The sequence below is a fragment of the Jaculus jaculus genome, chromosome 12, assembly GCF_020740685.1.
Source record: "Jaculus jaculus isolate mJacJac1 chromosome 12, mJacJac1.mat.Y.cur, whole genome shotgun sequence".
NCBI classification, from domain to species: Eukaryota; Metazoa; Chordata; class Mammalia; order Rodentia; family Dipodidae; genus Jaculus; species Jaculus jaculus.
Window position 1 is genome coordinate 75,115,639 of NC_059113.1, and position 23,207 is coordinate 75,138,845.

Consider the following 23,207-nt stretch of genomic DNA (forward strand, 5'->3'; position numbering starts at 1 on the left):
GGCGGGAGGGAGGGGATGGCAGGAAGCGGCCCGTTTGCCCAGTCCCTTAGTGTACTGCTTGCTGTGTGTAAGATCCGTCACATGCCAGCGTGAAAGACTCCTCATCCCCGCACGCAACTGGTTGGACACGTTCTCTCCTGCCCCAGTCTGTCGTGTTTGTCTCATTCCTCCTGGTGTGAGGAATGGAAGAGTAGCACGGGAGGGGCCCTCTCCCTGCGACGGAAGCTGAGGATGGAGAAGAGGCTTAAGCGTGCCTTGGCTGCTTATGAGATGAGCTGCGGAGTGCTTGTTAGGCACGAAGGAGTTTTTTAGCTGTAACTAGTAGTAGACAAATAGTCTAGAAAAGTAGGTGACTAGTTTTTAGATAATCTTTAGTGTCAAAAAATGGGGGAGGGGACAGTATTGACAGGCTTTGGAGGACCCGCTGAAGATTTTGATGGACAAGTGACCAGGTCAACAGTTTCCAGGGAGTTTAAGCAACCAGGTGTATGAAGGCCTGATTTTGGGGTGGGAGAGCAATTAGCAGGCTACTGCGTTTGTACATCAAGATTCCAAACTAGTGTTGGCGTCGTAGCTCACTTGATAGGGTGGCATGCACAAACCCTTGGGGTCCATCCCCCGCACCACATAAAACCAGGCGCAGTGCACACCTCTAATCCCAACACGGTGCTCTCCAAGTACATAGACTCACCCTCACCCCCATCTCAAAAAACAAAGCACCCATTTTGGTTTTTTGTTCTTGACTATTATTTTGTTGCTTTGAGACCTGATCTAACTATAGTACAGGTTGCCCCCGAATTCACTATGTAGCTCATGCTATCTAACAACTCCCATCCTTTTCCTTTTAGCCTCCCCAGTGCTGGGGTTGCAGGCCTGTGACAGACTATCACAGTATTGAAACTTTCCTTTGAAACCCGATTCCTCCTTGTGCTTTTGTTGGTACTTTTTGTCTGCCTTTTTCCTGCCTTACATAGAAGTCATCTTCAAACACCTGTCACCTACATTCATTTTTCCTGCTATTACTTTTGTTTCATGACATGGCATCTACTTTGAAGATTTCCCTGCTGTCTCTGTGGAAGATGTACCTCTCCAGCCCTCATCTCTGTCCAGGAGACACTAGTACTAACTACATGCTATTTCTGTTTTTTGCCCACATGTGTTGTAGATCTGGGCTTCCTGACTTCTTTGACCTGAACAATGGCCAGTGAAATATGCTTGTATCAGTCCCAAAGAAAAACAAGAACCTATGTACATGGTTTTTCTATTTCCTTTTCACTATAGTGACAGAATATTTTAGCAGTCTGTTGTCCTACAGCCCCCTCCCCTATCTTAGCAGTTTAAAACAGTCACCTTTTATTTTATCTAGTGATTTTGTTGGTTTCCTGGGTGCATGTCTAGTTTTTTTTGTTTGTTTTGTTTTTTTTTTTTTTTTTGGTTTTCTGAGGTAGGGTCTGGCTCTAGTCCAGGCTGACCTGGAATTCACTATGTAGTCTCAGGGTGGCCTCGAACTCACGGTGATATTCCCACCTCTGCCTCCGAGTGCTGGGATGAAAGCCCAGCTTTATTTATTTATTTATTTTGTGCATGTTTAGTTTTGCTGTGTGGTCTTTCACGTGGTTCCAGTCATGTATCTGGGGCAGAAGGGACTGGAAAGCTCAGCTGGCTCTTCTGACAGCTTTTCTTCTTTCCTATACATTTCAAAGCCTTTCTTCACGTGGTTTCTCCAGTGTCTGGTCAGACTTCTTTCCTACTGGCTTAGGACTCAGAAGCTGAAAGACAAAAACTTCCAGGTCAGATTGGGTAGATAGCTCAGTTGGTAAAGTGCTTGCATGAAGCCCTGAGTTCAGCCCTCAGTACCTATGTAAAAATGCCAGGCATGGTGGAGTACACATGTAATCACAGCAATAAAGGGGCAGGGACATCTCTAGGACTCACTATGTAGCTAGTCTAATGGTAAGCTCCAGGCTAATGAGAGACCCTGTATCAAAAAAAAAAAAAAAAGTGGGTGATATTTGCACTCTGTACACACACACACACAAATAAAAATATTCCAGGCCTGGAAATGACATATTCTATTGGTAAAAAGCAATCAGGGGCTGGAGAGATGACTAGGTGGTTGGAGTGCTTGCCTGCAAAGCCCGAGAACCCAGGTTTGCTTCCCCAGTACCCAGGTAGAGCCAGATGTACAAGGTAGCACATGCATCTGGAGTTTGTAGTGGCTAGAGGCCCAGGTGTGCCCATTCTGTCTTCTATCTGCCTCTGTTTCTATCTCTTTCAAGTAAATAAATAAAAATATTTTTTAAAAAGTTTTTTAAAAAGCAATTATGGGGGCTGGAGAGAGGGTTCAGTGGTTAAGACACTTGTTTCAAAGCCTAGCAACCTGAGTTCACTTTCCCAGTATTTACATGAAGCCAGATGCACAGGATGGCACATGCATTTTGAGTCAATTGGCAGTGGTTGGAGGTCTTGGTGCACCCGTTCTCTCTGATTCTTTTATATCTCTCTGCTTGCAGATAAATAAAAATATTTCAAAAATCTTAGGTCCAGTTCAATTTCAAAGTGAGGGGAAATAAGCTGGGCATGGTGGTACATGCCTTTAATCCCAGCACTTGGGAGGCAGAGATAGGAGGATTGCCATGAGTTTGAGGCCACCCTGAGACAACAATGAATTCCAGGTCAGCCTGGTCTAGAGTGAGATCCTACCTCACAAAACAAACAAACAAGCAAACAAAAAACCTGGAAAAGAAAAAAAGAAAAAAAAAAAAAAAAACAAAGTGAGGGGAAATAAATGGTAGGGGTTGGGGGAAAATGACAAAAAATTTCCATTCATCTATAACTGCTACTCCAATGAGGTTTCAAATGATGACTGCTTCCATCAGTCAGGTTCCTGGAATCACATATTTTGGGTTTTGGTATTAATTTTTCTGTACTAAAAATTGGTAACAAAGCCTTGCTATAACAAAGATCTAAAGTAGGAGGTGTTGACATATATGACATGCTATAAATGCTAGTGGTTGGCCGGTTGGTAGGCAGCATCTAGCTCTGGCTCACTTAAATTTTCACCATGGTGTTCAGTAAATATTTCTTAAATAAGAGTCCATTTAAAAAAAATATATATATATTTATTTATTAGAGATAGGGAGGGAGAGAGTGAGAATGGGTACACAAGGGCCTCTAGCCACTGCAAATGAACTCCAGACACATGTGCCACCATGTGCATCTGGCTTATGAGGGACCTGGAGAATTGAACCTGGGTCCTTAGGCTTTGCAGGCATGTGCCTTACCTGCTAAGCCATCTCTCCAGCCCCAAGAGTCGATGTTTTAAAAATTCCTTTGTATTTCAGGAGATGTACATCTTTATCATAGCAGATATTTCTTGATATATAGAGGAAGAAACTTGACACTATTTCAGGTCTGCCAAGTGAATAAGTTTGGCCTATGGGAAGTCCAGCTTTCTCCTTTTTCTTGGAAGCCAGAAATGTGCAGTTCCTCTTATGTTTCCTTATATCACAAGTTTCCAAGAGGACTGTTCCTACTAGGGAATGATTGGGTCAGCTTACCAGGATCAGCTCCTTGGGGTGAAGGGAAGTTTCTGGTTTGGGAGCTAAGTTCACTTCCAGAGTGACAAAACCTGACGTTTGAACTTTCATTCATGATAGTAAGAGAGTTCAGTGTTGGACACAATAATTTTTGACTTTAGCACAAAGTTGGAAGTGGTTTCTTTGGGCTGTAATTTAGAAGAATGAGGCAATTTTATTTCTTTACATTTAAAGTCCAACTCACGGTGATCCTCCTACCTCTGCCTCCCAAGTGCTGGGATTAAAGGTGTGTGCCACCATGCCTCACCTTGGTTGGGGAAATATTTTGACTCTTAGTTAATAAAGTTTTTCATCTTCTTGTAGAACTACTGATTATGTTGGGCAAGCTGAAGGACATAAGGAAGGATAGCAGTGAAACAGGTATATCAGTTATTTTCTTGTTGCTAAACAAAATATCCAACCAGAAGCTGCTTAAGGAAGAAAAGGGTTTGTTTTTAGGCTCAAGTTTGTTTCAAGGGGAAGATTAGTATGGTGGGAAAAGCATGGCAGGAGGGACAGCCAACATCACATTTTCTTTTTTTTTAATTTAATTTTTTATCTTTTCACAATTTTTATTAACATTTTCGATGATTGTAAAATATATCCCATGGTAATACCCTCCCCCCCAGCACTTTCCCTTTTGAAATTCCATTCCCCATCATATTACATTCCCATCTCAATCATTCTACTTATATATATACGATACCAACCTATTAAGTACCCTCCTCCCTTCCTTTCTCTTCCCTTTATAATCTCCTTTTTAACTTCCTGGCCTCTGCTACTAAGTATTTTCCTTCTCACACAGAAGCCCAATCATCTGTAGCTAGGATCCACATATGAAGGAGAACATGTGACGCTTGGCTTTCTGGGCCTGGGTTACCTCACTTAGTATAATCCTTTCCAGATCCATCCATTTTTCTGCAAATTTCATAACTTCATTTTTCTTTACCGCTGAGTAGAACTCCATTGTATAAATGTGCCACATCTTCATTATCCACTCATCAGTTGAGGGACATCTAAGCTGGTTCCATTTCCCAGCTATTATAAATTTAGCAGCAATAAACATGGTTGAGCATGTACTTCTAAGGAAATGAGATGAGTCCTTAGGATATACGCCTAGGAGTGCTATAGCTGGGTCATATGGTAGATCAATCTTTAGCTGTTTTAGGAACCTCCACACTGATTTCCACAATGGCTGGACCAGATTGCATTCCCACCAACAGTGTAAAAGGAACTTTTCCACATCCTCGTCAGCATTTATGGTCATTTGTTTTCATGGTGATAGCTAATCTGACAGGAGTGAGATAGAATCTCAACGTAGTTTTAGTCTGCATTTCCCTGATGACTAGGGATGTAGAACATTTTTTTAGATGCTTATATGCCATCTGTATTTCTTCTTTTGAGAGCTCTCTATTTAGTTCCATAGCCCATTTTTTAACAGGGTTGTTTGATTTCTTATTATTTATTTTTTTGAGTTCTTTGTATATCCTAGATATTAATCCTCTATCAGATGTATAGCTGGCGAAGACTTTATCCCATTCTGTAGTTTGCCTCTTTGCTTTATTCACAGTGTCCTTTGCCAATCAAAATCTTTGTAATTTCATGAGGTTCCAGCGGTTAATCTGTGGTTCCATTGCCTGAGCAATTGGGGTTATATTCAGAAAGTCTTTGCCAAGACCAATATGTTGAAGGGTATCCCCTTCTTTTTCCTCTAGCAGTCTCAGAGTTTTAGGTCTGATTTTGAGGTCTTTAATCCATTTGGACTTAATTCTTATGCATGGAGACAGAGAAGAATCTATTTGCATCCTTCTACAAATACATATCCAGTTTTCCTAGCACCATTTGCTGAAGAGGCTGTCTTTTCTCCAAGGAGTACTTTTGGCATATTTTTGTTGAGGATCAGGTGGCTATAGCTACCCGGAGTTACATGTAGGCCCTCTATTCTTTTCCATTGATCTACATGTCTGTCAGTACCATGCTGTTTTTGTTACTATGGCTCTGTAGTATAGGTTAAAATCAGGTATGGTGATGCCACCAGCCTTATTTTTGTTGCTCAGTATTGTTTTAGATGTTTCAGATTTTTATGCTTCCAAATGGATTTTTGGATTGTTTTTTTTTTTTCTATTTCTGTGAAGAATGCTATTGGAATTTTGATAGGGATTGCATTAAATGTGTAGATTGCTTTCAGTAGTATTGCCATTTTCACAATATTGATTCTTCTGATCCAAGAACAAGGGATGTCTTTCCACTTCCTAGTGTCTTCTGCAATTTCTCACTTGAGTGTTTTAAAGTTTTCACTGTAGATATCCTTCACTTCCTTGTTTAGGTTTATTCCAAAGTACTTTATTTATTTATTTTTTGATGTAATTGTGAGTGAGAGTGATTCTCTGATTTCACTCTCTGTGTATTTGTTGTTACCATATAGGAAGGCTACTGATGTCTGTGTCTCTATTTTTGTATCCTGATACATGGATATAGGTGTTTACCAGCTCGAACAGTTTGCTGGTAGAGTCTTTAGGGTCCTTTATATATAGAATCATGCCATCTGCAAATAGTAACTTGATCTTCCTTTCCAATTTGTATCCCTTTTATGTGCATCTCTTGCCTTATTAGTATGGCTACGACTTCCAGTACTATATTAAATAAAAGTGGGGACAGTGGACACCCTTGTCTTGTTCCTGATTATAGTGGAAAAGCTTCCAGTTTTTCCCCATTTAGTAATGTGTTGGCTGTAGGCTTGTCATAAATAGCCTTTATTATGCTGAGATATGTTCCTTCTATTCCCAGTCTCTGTAGGACTTTTATCATGAAGAGAGGTTGGATTTTGTCAAAATCTTTTTCTGCATCTAATGAGATGATCATGTGATTTTTGTCCTACAGTCCATTTATATAATGTATTACATTTGTTGATTTGCATATGTTGGACCATCCCTGCATCTCTGGGATAAAGCCTATTTGGTCACATGAATGATCTTTCTGATATATTCTTATACTGATATATTCTTATATTCTGTTTGCTGATATTTTGTTGAGAATTTTTGCATCTATGTTCATGAGGGAGATTGGTCTGTAATTTTCTTTTTTTGTTGTTCTATTTTTGTCTGGTTTTGTTATCAGAATGATGCTGGCTTCATAGAATGAGTTTGGTAGGATTCCTTCTTTTTCTGTTTTACGGAAAAGTTTAAGAAGCAATGGCGTTGGTTCTTCCCTGAAGGTCTGGTAAAATTCACCAGTGAATCCATCAGGGCCTGGGCTATTTTTAGTTGGGAGATTTTTGATAACTGCTTGGATCTCCATACTTGTTATAGGTCTATATAAGTGATTAATCTCATCTTGATTTAATTTAGGCAGGTCATATAAATCAAGGAAATTATCCATTTCTTTCAGATTTTCAAACTTACTGGAGTATATATGTTCTAATATATGTCACTATGATTTTTTTGAATTTATCTGGTATCTGTTGTGATGCTGCCTTTTTCATCTCTAATTTTATTAATTTGTATCTCTTCTCTCTTCCTTTTGGTCAGATTTGCTAAGGGTTTATCCTTAGTTTATCCTTTCAAAAAACCAACTCTTTGTTTCATTGATTCTTTGAATTATTGTTTTTGTTTCTATTTCATTAATTTATGCTGTAATATTTATTATTTCTTAGCATCTACTGATTTTTGGTTTGCCTTGTTCTTCATTTTCCAAGGCTTTGAGGTGAAGCATTAGGTCATTTACTTGAGACCTTTCTAATTTCTTAATATGGGCACTTCAAGCTGTAAATTTTCCTCTTAGGATTGTCTTCATTGTGTTCCAAAGGTTTTGGTATGTTGTATTCTCATTATTATTTGATTTGCATGAATTTTTTGATTTCCGTCTTGATTTTTTTTCAATGAACCATTCATCATTTAGTAGTGTATTGTTTAGTTTCCATGATTTTGTATATGCTCTATAGATTTTCTTGCTATTGATTTGTAGTTTGATTCCATTGTGATCAGATAGAATGCAAGGAATTATTTCAGTTTTACTTTATTTGTTAAGATTTGCTTTGTGTTTTAATATATGGTCTAATTTAGAGAATATTCCATGTGCTGCTGAAAACAATGTGTCTTTTGCAGCATTTTGATGAAATGTCCTGTGTATATCTGTTAGGTCCATGTGTTCTATGGCCTCATTAAATCCAGATGCCTCTATGTTTATTTTTTGCAGCGATGACCTGTCAATTGATGAGAGTGGGGTGTTGAAGTCACCCACTCTAACTGTGTTTGGTGTTATCTTTGACCTTAGTTCTGATAGCATTTGTTTGATGAAGTTGGGAGCCCCCATGTTAGGCGCATATATGTTTAGGATTGTAATGTCCTCCAGTTGGAGTGTGCCTTTAATCAATATAAAGTGACCTTCCTTATCTTTCTTAACTAATGTTGGACTGAGGTCTTCCTTGTCAGATATTAGAATAGCAACCCCTGCTTCTTTTCTAGGTCCATTTGCTTGAAACACCGTTTTGTAACCATTCACCCTCAGATAGTGTCTATCCTTTGTAGAAAGGCGAGTTTCTTGGAGGCAACAAAATGAAGGATCCTGCTGTTTAACCCAGTCTGCAAACCTATGTTTTGTTTGGGGCATTGAGGCCATTGATATTAAGAGAGATTATTGAAAGGTGTGTGTTTATTTTTGGCATGTTTTTGTAGTTCTTCTGGTTTTACCTTTGCTTTCTTGTATTAACTATTATTTGAGTATGGTTTGTTTTTTCCAGGTTTCTTCTACATGTGCTTTTCTTTGTCTTCAGCATGGAGGATTCTTTCAAGTATTTTCTGTAGAGTCTGTTTTGTCTTCAAATATTCCTTTAGCCTGCTTTTGTTGTGGAATGTGTCTTTATTTCTCTGTCTATTTGAATGGATAGCTTTGAAGAATAAAGTAACCTTGGTTGACATATGTTACTTTTCAGAATTGGAATACATCACTCCAAGCCCTTCTGGCTTTTAAAGTTTGTGTTGAGTAATCTGCTGTGATCCTGATGGGCTTGCCTTTGTAAGTGACTTGATTTTTCTCTCTAACTGCTTTCAATATATTTTCTTTGGTTTGCATGTTTGGTAGTTTAATTGTAATATTGTGAGGAGAGGTTCTTTCCAGGTTTTGTCTAGTTGGTGTTCTAAAGGATTCCTGTATCTGCATTGATATCCCTTTCCTAATTTGGGGGAAGTTTACTTCTATGATTTTGTTGAAAATACCTACTATGCCTTTGAAGTGAAATACTTCTCCTTTTATTATACCCTGAATTCTTATGTTTGATCTTTTCATAGTGTCCCAAATATCCTGAAATTCTCATTCATATTTTCCTATTAGTTTGTTTTTCTCTTCATTGGACTGTTATTAGATCTGCCACCTGGTATTCTAGTTTAGATATTCTGTCCTCTCCTTCATCCATTCTACTGGTGAAATTTTCTAGAGTTTTTTATTTATTTATTTATTTTTTTATTTCACTGACTGTGTTCTTCATTGCTAGTAATTCTGACTGGTTTTGCTTTATTATTTCTATTTCCTTATTTATGTCTTGTATTAACCTCTTTATTTCATTAAATTGGTTTTTCCATGTCTCCTTTATTCCTTTGATTTCCTTTTATTCCTTTGATTTCCTTTTTGCCTTCTTTTAAAAAATATTTTATTTTAATTTATTTATTTGAGAGAGAGAGAGATAGATATAAAATAGGCAAGTGGAGAGAGAGAATTTGTGCTGAGCTCCCGTGTGAGTGGAAAATCCCCTCATCTGGCTTTTTGTGTGGCTTAATCTGAGCCTTGCAGCTGTGGCCCCATGGACCTTCTGCCGCCACCGCTGGAGCCGCTTCTGTCTGCCTGTGTGGGCTGTAGATGCTCTGGATCTCTCCTACTTCTCTACTACAGTTGGTAGTTTTTTATACACCTCACTCTTTAGTGGACGAGTGTATTTTGCCAGGTTTTTTTATTTGTTTATTTTTGGCTTTTTCCCCCCAGGCTGCTTTGGCGTGGTTCCTACACTGCCATCCTAACTGGTAGTCATTTTTCACATTTCTTATCTGTTCCTCCATTTAACTCCCTGTAGAATGTGAGTCCATGATTATCTGTCTTGCTCCCTTCTCTGTCATCAAAAGTTGGCACTTGTTGGGGTCATTAAATATTTGCTGAATTAGTTAATAAATCAAGATTCTGAAGTACCCACAAAAGGCTTCTCAAGAGAGCTTATCAGAATAAGTTATCAGCTGGGTGTGGTGGTGCACTCCTTCAATCCCAGCACTTGGGAGGCAGAGGTAGGAGGATCACCATGAGTTTGAGGCCACCCTGAGACTACATAGTAAATTCCTGGTCAGCCTAGACTACAGTGAAACCCTACCTCAAAAATAAAACCAAAAAAAAAGAATATATTGCTTAAAATTATAGCCTGTTCTTTCTACACACTCAGAATTCTGCTTTTGCATATGGAAGGTGATTTTCTCCAGGGTAGAACTTACATTAACCAACTTGATTGACATTCAATCCCTAGGACAATCGATACACTTTTAGTGAGCCATATAACTGTCATGTGAACTTAGACTTGCATTGATACGATTTGGTGGGAATTTCCTGTCTGTGGGCTGACAGAAAGGGGAATTATCTTGTGTGTTTAAAATCACTGATTTATTTAACAAATACTTGTATATCCCTGTATGGTAGTTTAAATGTATGCTCCTCACAATAGGCTGAGATGTTTTATTAAAGCTTGTCTGGCTGGAGGAAGTGTCACTGGGGTCAGATCTGAATTCCAGGTTAAAGGTGTTCAGAGAAGTTTTGAGCTCTGGCTGTGCTTGCTTGTTGTGCTGGCTGTTTAGTGGTGTCTCTGCTTCGATTTATGAATGGCAGCCTGCTTCTTCTATGGAACTTCTCCTTGGATCTGTAATCTGAAATAAATACCACCCTTCTATAAATTGTATTTAGTTTGGATGTTCTTCCCAGAAGAGTGAAAGTGTCTAAAACAGAAATTTGGTACTGAGAGTGGTGTTGCTGTGTGATGAATCTGACCATGTGGGTTTTGGTCTTTTGTTACTTTTGTGCTAGAAGAATGGGACAGAACTTAGTACTTGTAACTGAAGATGCCTTCAGAGTCGTAAGCCAAGTCTTATGGACTATTCTGATTAGAATTTAAAAATGTTAAATGAAGAGTGAATTGTATCTGGAAGCTTTGCTTATGAACTTTCAAAGGGGAAGGAAAGACCTCAGAGAACTTTGTTGGAACTTGGCTATTTGCATAAGGGTTGACTGCATTCTGCTTCCTGTGCCCAGAGAGTTTGATCAAGGTTGAATTTGAAAGTAATGATGTGCTTGGTGGAAGATATAGAACTGAAAAATATAAGATTTAAATTGGAAAATTTTAAGCAAGTTTACAATTACAGGCACAGTGCTAGAGAGATTATCCAGTGGTTAAGGCACTTGCCTGCAAAGTCTAACAACTTGAGTTCAATTCCCCATCACCCACACAAAGCCAGATGCACAAAGTGGCACTGAAAGGATAAAAGTTGCCCTGTTTTCTAGTTGCTCCGCTATCCTGCCTTTTTAAGCTTCTGTAATAAGGCTTGCTTGCTGCTGCATTGAACCGCAGAACTGCCATTTTACAACCGCCTCCATTTTGTAAAAAGCATACCATGAGGAACCTGACCTTTTGTGCGCCTTACACAATGCCTAAATTCCAGGGACTCGAGCTGAACAAACAACTCCTAGTTCCTCACTAAGATAACTCCCCACCTGGACACAACCAATCAACGGTCAACACATATCTGAAGCCCCCAGACTCGAGCCCGCCCCGTGGGCCCCACCCAATCAAAGGGACCCACGGCTGGAAAGCCCCTATGAATATGTATACCTATGGTTTTAGCCTTTATAAGCTGACCAAACCCGTTGCTAGGGGCTCTTCACCCCTCCTGCGAGAGGAATCTGTGTTGAGCCCCGATGCATCGGATTCAATAAGCCTCGTGCGATTTGCATTGAGAGCGTCCTGTGTGAGTGTTCTTGGGGTCCCGTAGACAGCCCTGAGCGGGGACCCCTCCGGGAAACCCCACATTTGGCGAGCCAGGCAGGAGACTCTACAGGACCCCAGACCTCATCTAGGACCCCTCAGAGGTAAGAGGCGCCTCCCGTCTTGTCTGTGTATGTCTGTACTTTTATCTGTCCTCTGGAAAAATTCTCGATTTCAACCGGTTTCAGTATCTGGATGCTTTCCCTTTGGGTGCTCTGAGTCGGGGCTGACGGGCCTGAGGACCACCACCCAGCAATCTGGAAGACGCTCCTGATTGCCCCCAGGAGACAGGTTTTTCTGTCTCCTATCTGAAGAACTCGGATCGAGTTCACCTCTGTCGGGAAGCATCATCTGGGTCCCACTCGCCGCCATCTGCTTCAGTTTCGTTTTTACTTGAGCAGTCTCTTTGTTCTCGGCGTTCTCCAGATCCTTTTGCTCTCCTATCTCTTTTATTTCTCTTCTAACATGGGACAGACTATCTCAACCCCTTTGGACTTGACATTAGCTCACTGGACTGACGTTAAGAGCCGAGCTCATAGTTTATCTGTTGAAATAAAGAAAGGAAAATGGCAAACTCTGTGTGAGGGAGAATGGACTATGTTTAATGTTGGATGGCCCCGAGGAGGGACCTTCAACCCAGATCTTATTCAGGCTGTTAAACGGATCATTTTGCAGGAGCCCGGAGGCCACCCCGACCAAATGCCTTACATTTTTACTTGGCAGGATCTTGTCCAAAACCCGCCTTCCTGGTTGAAGCCCTGGATTCCTCCCCAACCCACTAACAGTAGCCCCTCGGGGGATTCAAAAGTTCTCGTTGCAGGACCCCCCCGGAAGGAAAAGAAGATTTACCCGGACATTCAGACGGAGCTCCTCCTGGATTCACCACCTCCCTACCCGCCAACCCACACCCCCACAGCTCCTCTTCCTGCCCCCTCACAAGAAGGGACACAGGGGGGCCCAGCCACAGGGACCCAGAGCTCTGTCTCCTGATACTACCTTTGCCCTACCACTCAGGGCTATAGGACCCCCACCCCCTTTAGGACCAGGAGATGACCCAACTCAGAGACCTCTGTCACCCCTACAATATTGGCCTTTCTCCTCTGCAGACCTTTATAATTGGAAGGCCAACCACCCTCCCTTCTCGGAGGACCCCTCAAAATTAACTGCACTCATGGAATCCCTAGTTTTCTCCCACCAGCCCACATGGGACGATTGCCAGCAGTTACTCCAGACCCTCTTCACGACTGAGGAGAGGGAACGTATCCTGTTGGAGGCCAGAAAGAACGTCCCTGGTGACGACGGGCGCCCAACCCAACTCCAGAACGTTATAGACGACGGGTTCCCCCTGATCAGACCCAACTGGGACTTCAACACCCCTGACAGTAGGGAGCATCTCCGAATCTATCGCCAGGCTCTGGTGGCTGGTCTCCGCGGGGCTGCAAGACGCCCTACCAATTTGGCCAAGGTAAGGGAAGTCATTCAGGGACCTAATGAGGTCCCCTCTTTGTTCCTCGAGCGCCTCATGGAGGCCTATCGTAGATATACGCCCTTTGACCCTATGGCGGAGGAACAAAGGGTTTCAGTGCTGATGTATTTTGTAGACCAGTCAGCGCCAGATATCAGAAGGAAATTGCAAAGACTAGATGGGTTAAGCCGCTATACTCTGTCAGACTTAGTTAAGGAAGCAGAAAAGGTTTATAATAAAAGAGAAACTGAAGAGGAAAGAGAAGAGAGAAGGACAAAAGAACAGGAAGAAAGGGACTATAAACGTGATAAGAGACATGAGAAAAACATGACTCGAATTCTGGCTGCCGTAATCCAGAATAGAAAAGACACAGGCAGACCTAGGGATACTAGACAGAAACAAAACCTGGGCAACAGGCGCCAATTAGAAAAGGACCAATGTGCCTATTGCAAAGAAAAGGGACACTGGATTAAGGACTGCCCCAAAAAGAAACCAAAAGAGGTTCTGACCCTAGAAGATGATGAATGAGGGGGACGGGGCTCGGATCCCCTCCCCGAGCCTAGGGTAACTTTGAAGGTGGAGGGGAAACCCATCCGGTTCCTAGTGGACACTGGCGCCCAACACTCGGTCCTACTGAAACCAGAAGGACCCCTTTCTAACAAGAAATCATGGGTGCTCGGGGCTACCGGAAATCAACAATTTTCATGGACTACCCGAAGAACGGTGGACCTAGGCGTGGGCCGGGTATCCCACTCGTTCCTCGTGATTCCAGGCTGCCCCGCTCCCTTATTGGGACGGGACTTATTAACAAAAATAGGAGCCCAAATTACCTTCACAAAGAAGGGCCCCCAAGTAACTGACCAACATGGGGAAATTATCCATGTTCTAACCATGAAACTAGAAGATGAACATAGGCTATTTGAAAGGCCTCAGACCAATGCAGACATTGGCAAATGGCTCACCAAAGTCCCGGGAGCATGGGCCGAGACTGCCGGGATGGGATTGGCCACCCATCAACCACCAATAATTGTTGATCTAAAGGCTTCCGCAACACCTGTCTCGGTACGTCAATACCCCATGAGTCAGGAGGCCAGAGAAGGAATAAAACCTCACATAATGAGGCTCTTAGAATTAGGAGTCCTAAGAAGGTGCCAATCTCCCTGGAATACCCCTTTGCTACCAGTGCGCAAGCCAAATACCAATGACTATCGCCCAGCTCAGGACTTAAGGGAGGTTAATAAGAGGGTTGAAGACCTACACCCAACCGTGCCTAACCCCTATAACCTCCTGAGTTCACTACCTCCGGACCGAGACTGGTACACAGTCTTGGACCTAAAAGATGCTTTTTTCTGTCTGCCACTGCATGAAAAAAGTCAACTTATCTTTGCCTTTGAATGGAAGGACCCAGACTCCGGAATCTCCGGACAGCTGACTTGGACTAGGTTGCCTCAAGGATTCAAAAATTCACCCACCATCTTTGACGAGGCACTTCACCAGGACCTGGCCTCCTTCCGAACCTCAAACCCCCAGGTAACTCTCCTCCAATACGTTGACGACTTACTCCTTGCGGCTGGAACCCAAACTGAATGTGAACAGGGAACAAAGGCACTATTAGAGGAACTGGCCCGCCTGGGTTACCGTGCCTCGGCGAAGAAAGCCCAACTCTGCAAAAGGCAAGTAACCTACTTGGGGTATTCCCTGAAAGGAGGGCGGAGATGGCTAACGGAAGCACGTAAACAGGCTGTGGAACAGATCCCAGTGCCTGCAAATGCCAAACAAGTACGGGAATTCCTGGGATCTGCAGGATTTTGTAGACTGTGGATACCGGGGTTCACTGCCCTGGCGGCCCCCCTTTACCCCTTGACCAAGACATCTGCAGTTTTCCAATGGGGAGAGGAACAACAACAGGCTTTTGACGACATCAAGCGTGCCCTCTTAAAGGCACCCGCTCTCTCCCTTCCCGACACCTCCAAGCCATTCTACTTGTATATACATGAGCAGAAAGGCATTGCAAAAGGGGTACTGACCCAGAAACTAGGGCCCTGGCGAAAGCCAGTGGCCTATTTATCAAAAAAGTTGGATCCTGTGGCCGCTGGGTGGCCCCCTTGCCTTAAGATTATTGCCGCCGTGGCTTTACTTTTGAAGGATGCTGATAAATTAACTCTGGGGCAGACTGTCACAGTCATTGCATCCCATGCACTGGAGAGTGTCATCCGCCAGCCTCCAGACCGATGGCTCTCAAACGCCCGAGTCACCCACTACCAGAGTCTCCTTCTTAACTCGGATAGAGTCAAGTTTGCACCCCCTACTCAACTAAACCCGGCTACCCTCTGGCCAGACCCCGACTCCACAGTAATCCACAGCTGTGGGGACATCTTGGCTGAGGTTACCGGAACGAGACCTGATCTGATGGACCAGCCACTACCGGACGCCAAGGTAACCTGGTTCACTGATGGCAGTAGCTACCTCCTTGAAGGTAAGTGGATGGCGGGGGTGGCAATTGTTGACGGAGACAGGGTGATTTGGGCTATCAAACTGCCTGAAGGCACTTCAGCCCAGAAGGCCGAACTAATTGCATTAACCCAGGCCCTAAATATGGCAGAGGGAAAAAAAGCTACCATATATACAGACAGCCGGTATGCTTTTGCAACTGCACATGTACATGGTGCCATATACCAACAGAGAGGATTATTAACCTCTGCAGGAAAAGAAATCAAAAACAAACAAGAAATTTTAGATTTACTCGATGCCCTGCATCGGCCGGCCAAGCTGGCCATAGTCCATTGTCCGGGGCACCAGAAAGGAAACTCTCTAGTGGCAAGAGGAAACAGGATGGCTGATGTAGAGGCCAAAAAGGCTGCTCAAGGAGCGTGTCTGCTCTCCTTAGTTGAAAAAGAAACTGGCCTCCCAAAGTTACAGCCTTCAGAATATACTGAACAGGACCTAGAAGATATGACTAGGATACAAAAGAAATTTAATAAGGACACTCAAAGATGGGAGACAGAAGAAGGAAAACATATCCTACCTAGACAACAAACAGAATCCACTCTGCAACAGCTGCATAGGCTAACTCATTTTGGAGCTAGAAAATTAATAGAAACCCTCAAAAAGACTGACTATCACATAATAGGACTCAAAGAAATGGCTGAGAAGCTGGTAAAACAATGCATCCCATGTCAAAAAGTAAATGCCCAGACCTCCCAGACGGACCCTGGAAAGAGACTTCGCGGAGATCGACCAGGCTTATATTGGGAGACTGATTTCACTGAGCTGAAACCTGCTCGCTACGGGAATAAATATCTTCTAGTTTTTATAGACACATTCTCTGGATGGGTGGAAGCCTATCCCACTAAGAAAGAGACTGCCACAATGGTAACCAAAAAACTTTTAGAAGAAATCATCCCCAGATATGGGGTACCTCAGGTAATAGGCTCAGACAACGGTCCTGCCTTTGTTGCCCAGGTAAGTCAGGAGGTGGCCAAAACTTTGGGGATTAATTGGAAATTACATTGTGCTTACAGACCCCAGAGCTCAGGGCAGGTAGAAAGAATGAATAGAACATTAAAAGAGACCATAACTAAATTGTCCTTGGAGACTGGCTGTACAGATTGGGTGATGCTCCTTCCGTGGGCCCTCTTCCGAGTTCGCAACACCCCTTACAAGTTTAACCTAACTCCTTTTGAGATTTTATTTGGTGTCCCAACCCCACTTAATAAGTTGTTAATGCAGACCCCAGATATAATTTCTTCCTCTGATCTGAACCACAGGCTCCAGGCGCTATATATCCTCCAAAAGGACTTATGGCCAAAACTGAAGGAGAGCTATCTGCCTGCTAAGGACCCAGCCCCGCATTCATACCAGCTGGGGGACTCAGTCTACGTGAGGCGACACCGACCCTCAAACCTCGAACCTCGTTGGAAAGGGCCCTTCACGGTACTCCTGACGACACCCACCGCCGTGAAGGTAGACGGGATAGCTGTCTGGATCCACGCATCCCACGTGAAACCAGCTCCATCACCTGACCCCCGCTGGCAGCTGACAAAGACTGATAACCCCCTTAAACTGCGTCTTCGCCGTGTCTCTGTCAGCTGCAATGAAGTTTCTTAAGGTTTGGACATTGTTAATTATATTGTTGCCTTGTTCTCTATCCTCTTCACCCTATCAACTTTACAATTATACCTGGCAAATCATTAACCAAGCAGGAGATGTAGCTAATTCCACATCTTAACTATCAACGTCTACTCCCTGGCCCCCTCTCGAGGTAGACCTGTGTGCCCTTGCACTAGGAGCCGACCCACAGTGGGGCACCCCCGACCATTTTTGGCCACAAAACAAGCCTATAAATACTGGAAATCAATACCTTCCCCAGTATGGGTGTGGCAACACGGTTGACAGAACCCTTCTCAATACGGCCCCAATTTATGTCTGCCCCGGACCCTCCCATAGACCAAGAACATCAAATTACTGCGGTTATTATAACGACTATTTTTGTGCCTCTTGGGGATGTGAAACTACTGGAGATGGGTCCTGGCGCCCCTACTCTTCATGGGACTATATTACAATAAAAAGAAAAAGCCCCATAGAAGAAAAAGACTTAGCCCACCACATCGTAGGGGGACAACTTATAGTACTTCCCCAGGAGAGATGTAATAACTGGTGTAACCCCATCCTGATATCTTTTACAGAAAAAGGAAAAAGGGCAAAATGGGAAAATAATAGAGGACTTGAGTGGGGCCTTTGCTTGTACGTGTCAGGGAAGGACATCGGCCTAACTTTTAAGATTAAGCTAACCAAAACTCTCCCAGATTCCCAAAAAGCCAGTATAGGCCCCAACCCTGTACTCCATAACCCACAATCCCCAGCTCAACCTGAACCACCCCAGCAATCACTCCCCTCTACTTCCCCAACTGCAGCTGCCTCCACCTTTTTCAGACCCACAGTTCCCCCAAGGTCCCCTTCCTCTGCCGATCTCATCCTAACTCTGATCAATTCCTCTATTCAGGTCTTTAATTCTGTCAACCACGCTCTGGGGGAATGTTGGATTTGTTATTCTTCCAGCCCCCCCTTCTATGAAGGACTAGCCGCCTCAGGAAAAGTAACATTTACCAATGAGACCTCTGGCCTACGGTGGAGGCCCCCACCTGGCACTCAATGACTCACTATGAGTTTTGTCTCTGGAGTAGGACTCTGTCTGGTAGGCCCTCATATGTTGCCCCCTACCTCCCTCCAAGAGATCTGTAATCAGACTCTCACCATAGATTCCAAAAGTTACACATATGCTTCGGCCCCCTCAGACGCCTACCTCGCCTGCTCTACAGGGTTAACTACCTATATAGAAATAACAACCTTCCTAGACAAAAAGGACTATTGTGTGCTTATCAACTTGCTGCCCAGGCTTACTATAAGAAACTCTGATGATTTTCAAAGAATCTGGAATCCTGACCTCTCTGCCCCCTCTAGGAATAAGAGAGAGCCCATAACTACTCTTACATTAGCCTTAATAACGGGGTTGGGTGTGGCAGGAGCAGGCACTGGCATAGCTTCCCTTGTCACCTCTAACCAACAATACGCTCAGCTTAGCTTAGCAATAGACAAAGATCTACAAGAGTTACAGTCAGGAATGCAGAACCTAAAGGACTCGGTTTCTTCACTTTCAAAGGTTGTATTACAAAATAGAAGGGGCCTAGATTTATTGTTTTTACAGCAGGGGGGACTCTGTGCAGCCCTAAAAGAAGAGTGCTGCTTCTATGCAGACAAGACTGGATTAGTAGAAAACAGCTTGCAGAAAGTACGAGAAAGCCTGGAACAACGTAAACGAGAGAGACAACAGAACCAGTCTTGGTATGAATCCTGGTTCACCAGGTCCCCCTGGATGACTACTTTAATCTCCACCTTGCTAGGGCCACTCATCATCTTAATTCTCCTCTTCACCTTTGGTCCGTGCATAATAAATAAATTAGTTACCTTTATTAGAGAAAGGATCAGCACAGTCCAAGTCATGATACTTAAACAACAGTACCAGTCTCTTGCAGAAACTGAAATTCCATGATTGGAATTATGACAAAGAAAAGGGGGAAATGAAAGGATAAAAGTTGCCCTGTTTTCTAGTTGCTCCGCTATCCTGCCTTTTTAAGCTTCTGTAATAAGGCTTGCTTGCTGCTGCATTGAACTGCAGAACTGCCATTTTACAACCGCCTCCATTTTGTAAAAAGCATACCATGAGGAACCTGACCTTTTGTGCGCCTTACACAATGCCTAAATTCCAGGGACTCGAGCTGAACAAACAACTCCTAGTTCCTCACTAAGATAACTCCCCACCTGGACACAACCAATCAACGGTCAACACATATCTGAAGCCCCCAGACTCGAGCCCGCCCCGTGGGCCCCACCCAATCAAAGGGACCCACGGCTGGAAAGCCCCTATGAATATGTATACCTATGGTTTTAGCCTTTATAAGCTGACCAAACCCGTTGCTAGGGGCTCTTCACCCCTCCTGCGAGAGGAATCTGTGTTGAGCCCCGATGCATCGGATTCAATAAACCTCGTGCGATTTGCATTGAGAGCGTCCTGCGTGAGTGTTCTTGGGGTCCCGTAGACAGCCCTGAGCGGGGACCCCTCCGGGAAACCCCACAGCACATGTAACTGGAGTTTGCAGTAGCTAGAGGTGCTTGTGCACCCATTCTCTCTCTCTCTCTCTCTCTCTCTCTGCTTGTAAATAAACAAATGAAATTAAAAAAAAATTATAAGCACAGAGACAAATTACAGATGGTAGGTTACTAGAGCTGCTGTTTTCAAGCACATTAGCAATCTTAAGGAAGAAGGCCCAAAAATTTTTCACTGAAACAATGGAAAGGATGCCTGAGGTGATTTCACCCAGGAAAGAATAAATGGTAGAATTGCAAACTCTTTTTTTTTTTTTTTTAAGAGGTAAGGTTTCACTCTGGTCCAGGCTAACCTGAAATTCACTATGTAGTCTCAGGCTGGCCTTGAACTAACAGTGATCCTCTTACCTCTGCCTCCCAAGTACTGGGATTAAAGGTATGCACCACCATGCCTGGCTGAATTGCAAACTCTTAAAAAGGAGATGCCTGAATGTAAGAAACCTGCTCTTCAAGGTCAAGATGTATTAACAATATGGCTGCATCCCTATAACCTGGTATTGGTTTTTGAAACATGAAAATGCATAGAAATGGGGTCATGAAGTGCGTATGGTTTCAGGAGCCTCTGCTGAGATGAGGCATGGGAAACAGTATATTCCTAATTTAAAGGCTGGAAAGGCCAGTTTATGGGAGTTGAAAATGGACCATGGTTTGAAATGGAATCCTGAGGATGTTTTGCATATATAAGGACTGTGCAACGGCTACCATGGAGTACTGCTGATACTGGATAGAAGATTTCCCTGGCTACTCAGCCGAGCTGGAAGGGTGGTATTGGAAAATCCAGAGACTGTTGTCATTGGTCACTGATTAAGGATGTTGGACTTGTGACTATAGATATTTGATGAGTATGGTTACTGATTTTGCTCTGGTCCGGTCTCTCCTTGTTATAACTTATAGCAATGGAAATGTTTACTGTGTACCATTATATGTTGAAAACATGTAATTTGTTTGATTTTATAGGACTCATAGTTAGGAGACAGTCTTATATCTCAGATGAGATTTGGGATTTTGGAACAATCTTAAAGTTGTTAAAACTATAGAGACCTTTGAAGTTGGACTGAATACAGTTTACTATGGGAGATGGTCATGAGTCTCCTGGGGGTCCAGGGACTGTGGTAGTTTGAATGTATGTCCCCCAGTATACTCAAGTGTTTTTTCTACTTTTGGTTGTTGTTGTTTTTAGAGGTAGGGTTTCACTCTAGCCCAGGCTGACCTGGGATTCACTATGGAGTCTCAAGATGGCCTCGAACTCACGGCAGTCCTACTACCTCTGCCTCCCAAATGCTGGGATTAAAGGCGTGTGCCACTGTTGTGCCACGACCCTTGACCAGGAGCCAAGACCCCCGGTCACCCAGGAGTCACCTAGAGGACCGCCACAGAAGCCGAGACACTCGAATGTAAAAGCAACAGGTTTCTTTTAATGTCAAGCTTAAGCAGGGACTCAATCCACACAGACCGATGCAGCGGGAGTGGGAGAGAGCCTCGACCTTCTAAAAGTAGGGGTTTATACAGGCCCAGAAAGCCAAGCGCCACATGTTCTCCCTCATATGGGGATCCTAGCTACAGATGACTGGGCCTCTGTGTGAGAATGAAAATACTAAGTAGCAGAGGCCAGTAAGTTGAAAAGGAGACATAAAGGGTGGAGAAAGGAAGGGAGGAGGATACTTAATAGGTTGATATTGTATATATGTAATTACAATGATTGTAATGGGGAGGTAATATGATTGAGAATGGAATTTCAAACGGGAAAGTGTGGGGGTGGGGAGGGAGGGAATTACCATGGGATATATTTTATAATCATGGAAAATGTTAATAAAAATTAAAAAAAAAATAAATAAAATAAAAAAGAATGAACAGGAAAAAAAAAATAAATAAAAAAAATAAAAGTAGGGGTTTATAAAGGAAAAGAGTGGAAAGGGGGCAAAAGGGTTATATCACATAGCATCTTTTAAAATGATTGGTTCCAAGAAGGCACGTGTGGGAACATTTCTAGTTGCTCATCTCTGGTCAGCAGACTGCTTGCAGATCCTATCTTTTGCAAGGGGCCGGAGGCCCCCAGAGCTAAGTATTTCTGGAATGTCCTGTTGAGCAAGCGAGCATGAGTTTCAGAAGCAAAGGTCGGCACTTTAATCAGTTAGTTCCTTATCTGAGCTGAGCCCGGGATCCTCCTTTGTTCACAATGGTTTGTTCTACAATGGCAGTGTCATTGTTTAATTAGTTACGTGTTATTTCTTTCTGGTCTCTCACCACCAGCCTGGCTTCAGGTGTTTTTTAAAGCTTGTCTCCAACTGTCTGGCTAGAAGAGGTGACACTGGGGGTGGATCTGAATTCCAGGCCAAAGGTACCCAGAGTGCTTGAGCTGTGGCTCTGCATGCTCATGGTGCTGGATATTTGGTGGTGTCTCTGTGCTTTAATTTATGAATGGGAGCCAGCTTCTTCCACCATTGGTAGACCTTCCTCTTAGATCTATAAGATGAAATAAACCCTTCATCCTATAAACTGTCTGGTTTGAATGTTAATCCCTGCAACATGAAACTGTCTACTGAAGTCAGCAAGGAATAATACCAAGTATCATTCTTGAAGGATTTGCAGTCTACTTAGTGCATTAGACATTTTTTCCCACTGTGACATATATCTGAAACCGTTTTAAGGAGAAATGATTCATTTGAATTGTAGTTTCAAGAGCTCAGTCCATGGTCAGCTGTCTCCATTGTTGCTGGGCTTGTGATGAAGCAGGGAATTATGGCAGAAGGGCATGATGGGCTGGAGCTGTTCAATTTATGGCAGCCAGGAAGCAAGATACTTCCTACAGCTAGAGTATACCTCTGGAGTTTCTACCGCCTCCCACAACCAGAAAAGGATCACTCCTTTAACACCCAAACCTGTGCAGGGTATTTCATTTTCAAGCCCCAACAGTTGCAGAGGCAATCAACTGACACTCATTAGGCCAATAAAAGTGTTCTTTTTAGGGGACTGAGGAGAGAGCACAGTGGTAATGTGCTTGTCTTTCAAGCATGAGGACCTCAGTTTTTCCCATGTAAATACTGTAGGTGTAGTGGCACATACCTGTAAACCTAGAGCTGGTATAGCAATTAGAGTCATATTGCTGAGATAAATACCCAAATGGAAGCAGCTTATGGGAGGAAATGATTTATTTTGGGCTTACAGTTTTAAGGGGAAGCTTCATTATGGTGGAGAAAAGCTTGGCAGCCAGCTCACAACTTCAGGCAGACAGAGCATCAAGCAAAGCTGGAGCTGAATACATTGTGGACTGTACTAATCAACCCCAAGGCCTGCCCCCAGAAGCATACATCCTCCAGCAAGGTTCTGCTTCCCCAAGTTTCCACCAGCTGGAGGGCTAAATAAGACACTTAATCACAAACACTTGAGGGTATGGAAGCATTTTACATTGAAATACCACAGCTGGGGAGGTGGATCTCTGGGGCTCACCAGCCAATCTAACCTACTTAGAGTGTTCAGGCCAGTGTGAGATCCTGTC

The 23,207-nt window shown here is 43.2% G+C and overlaps 1 protein-coding gene across 1 annotated transcript; it reads left to right on the top strand.

Annotated features, from left to right (window-relative positions):
• The first annotated feature begins 12,048 nt into the window (after positions 1 to 12,048).
• On the top strand, positions 12,049 to 17,283 carry LOC105944168. The gene is given in 2 exon segments (XM_045131317.1): positions 12,049 to 12,554; positions 12,556 to 17,283. Coding segments are annotated over 2 exon segments (5,106 nt in total). The 3' UTR covers positions 17,156 to 17,283.
• The last annotated feature ends 5,924 nt before the right edge of the window (positions 17,284 to 23,207 follow it).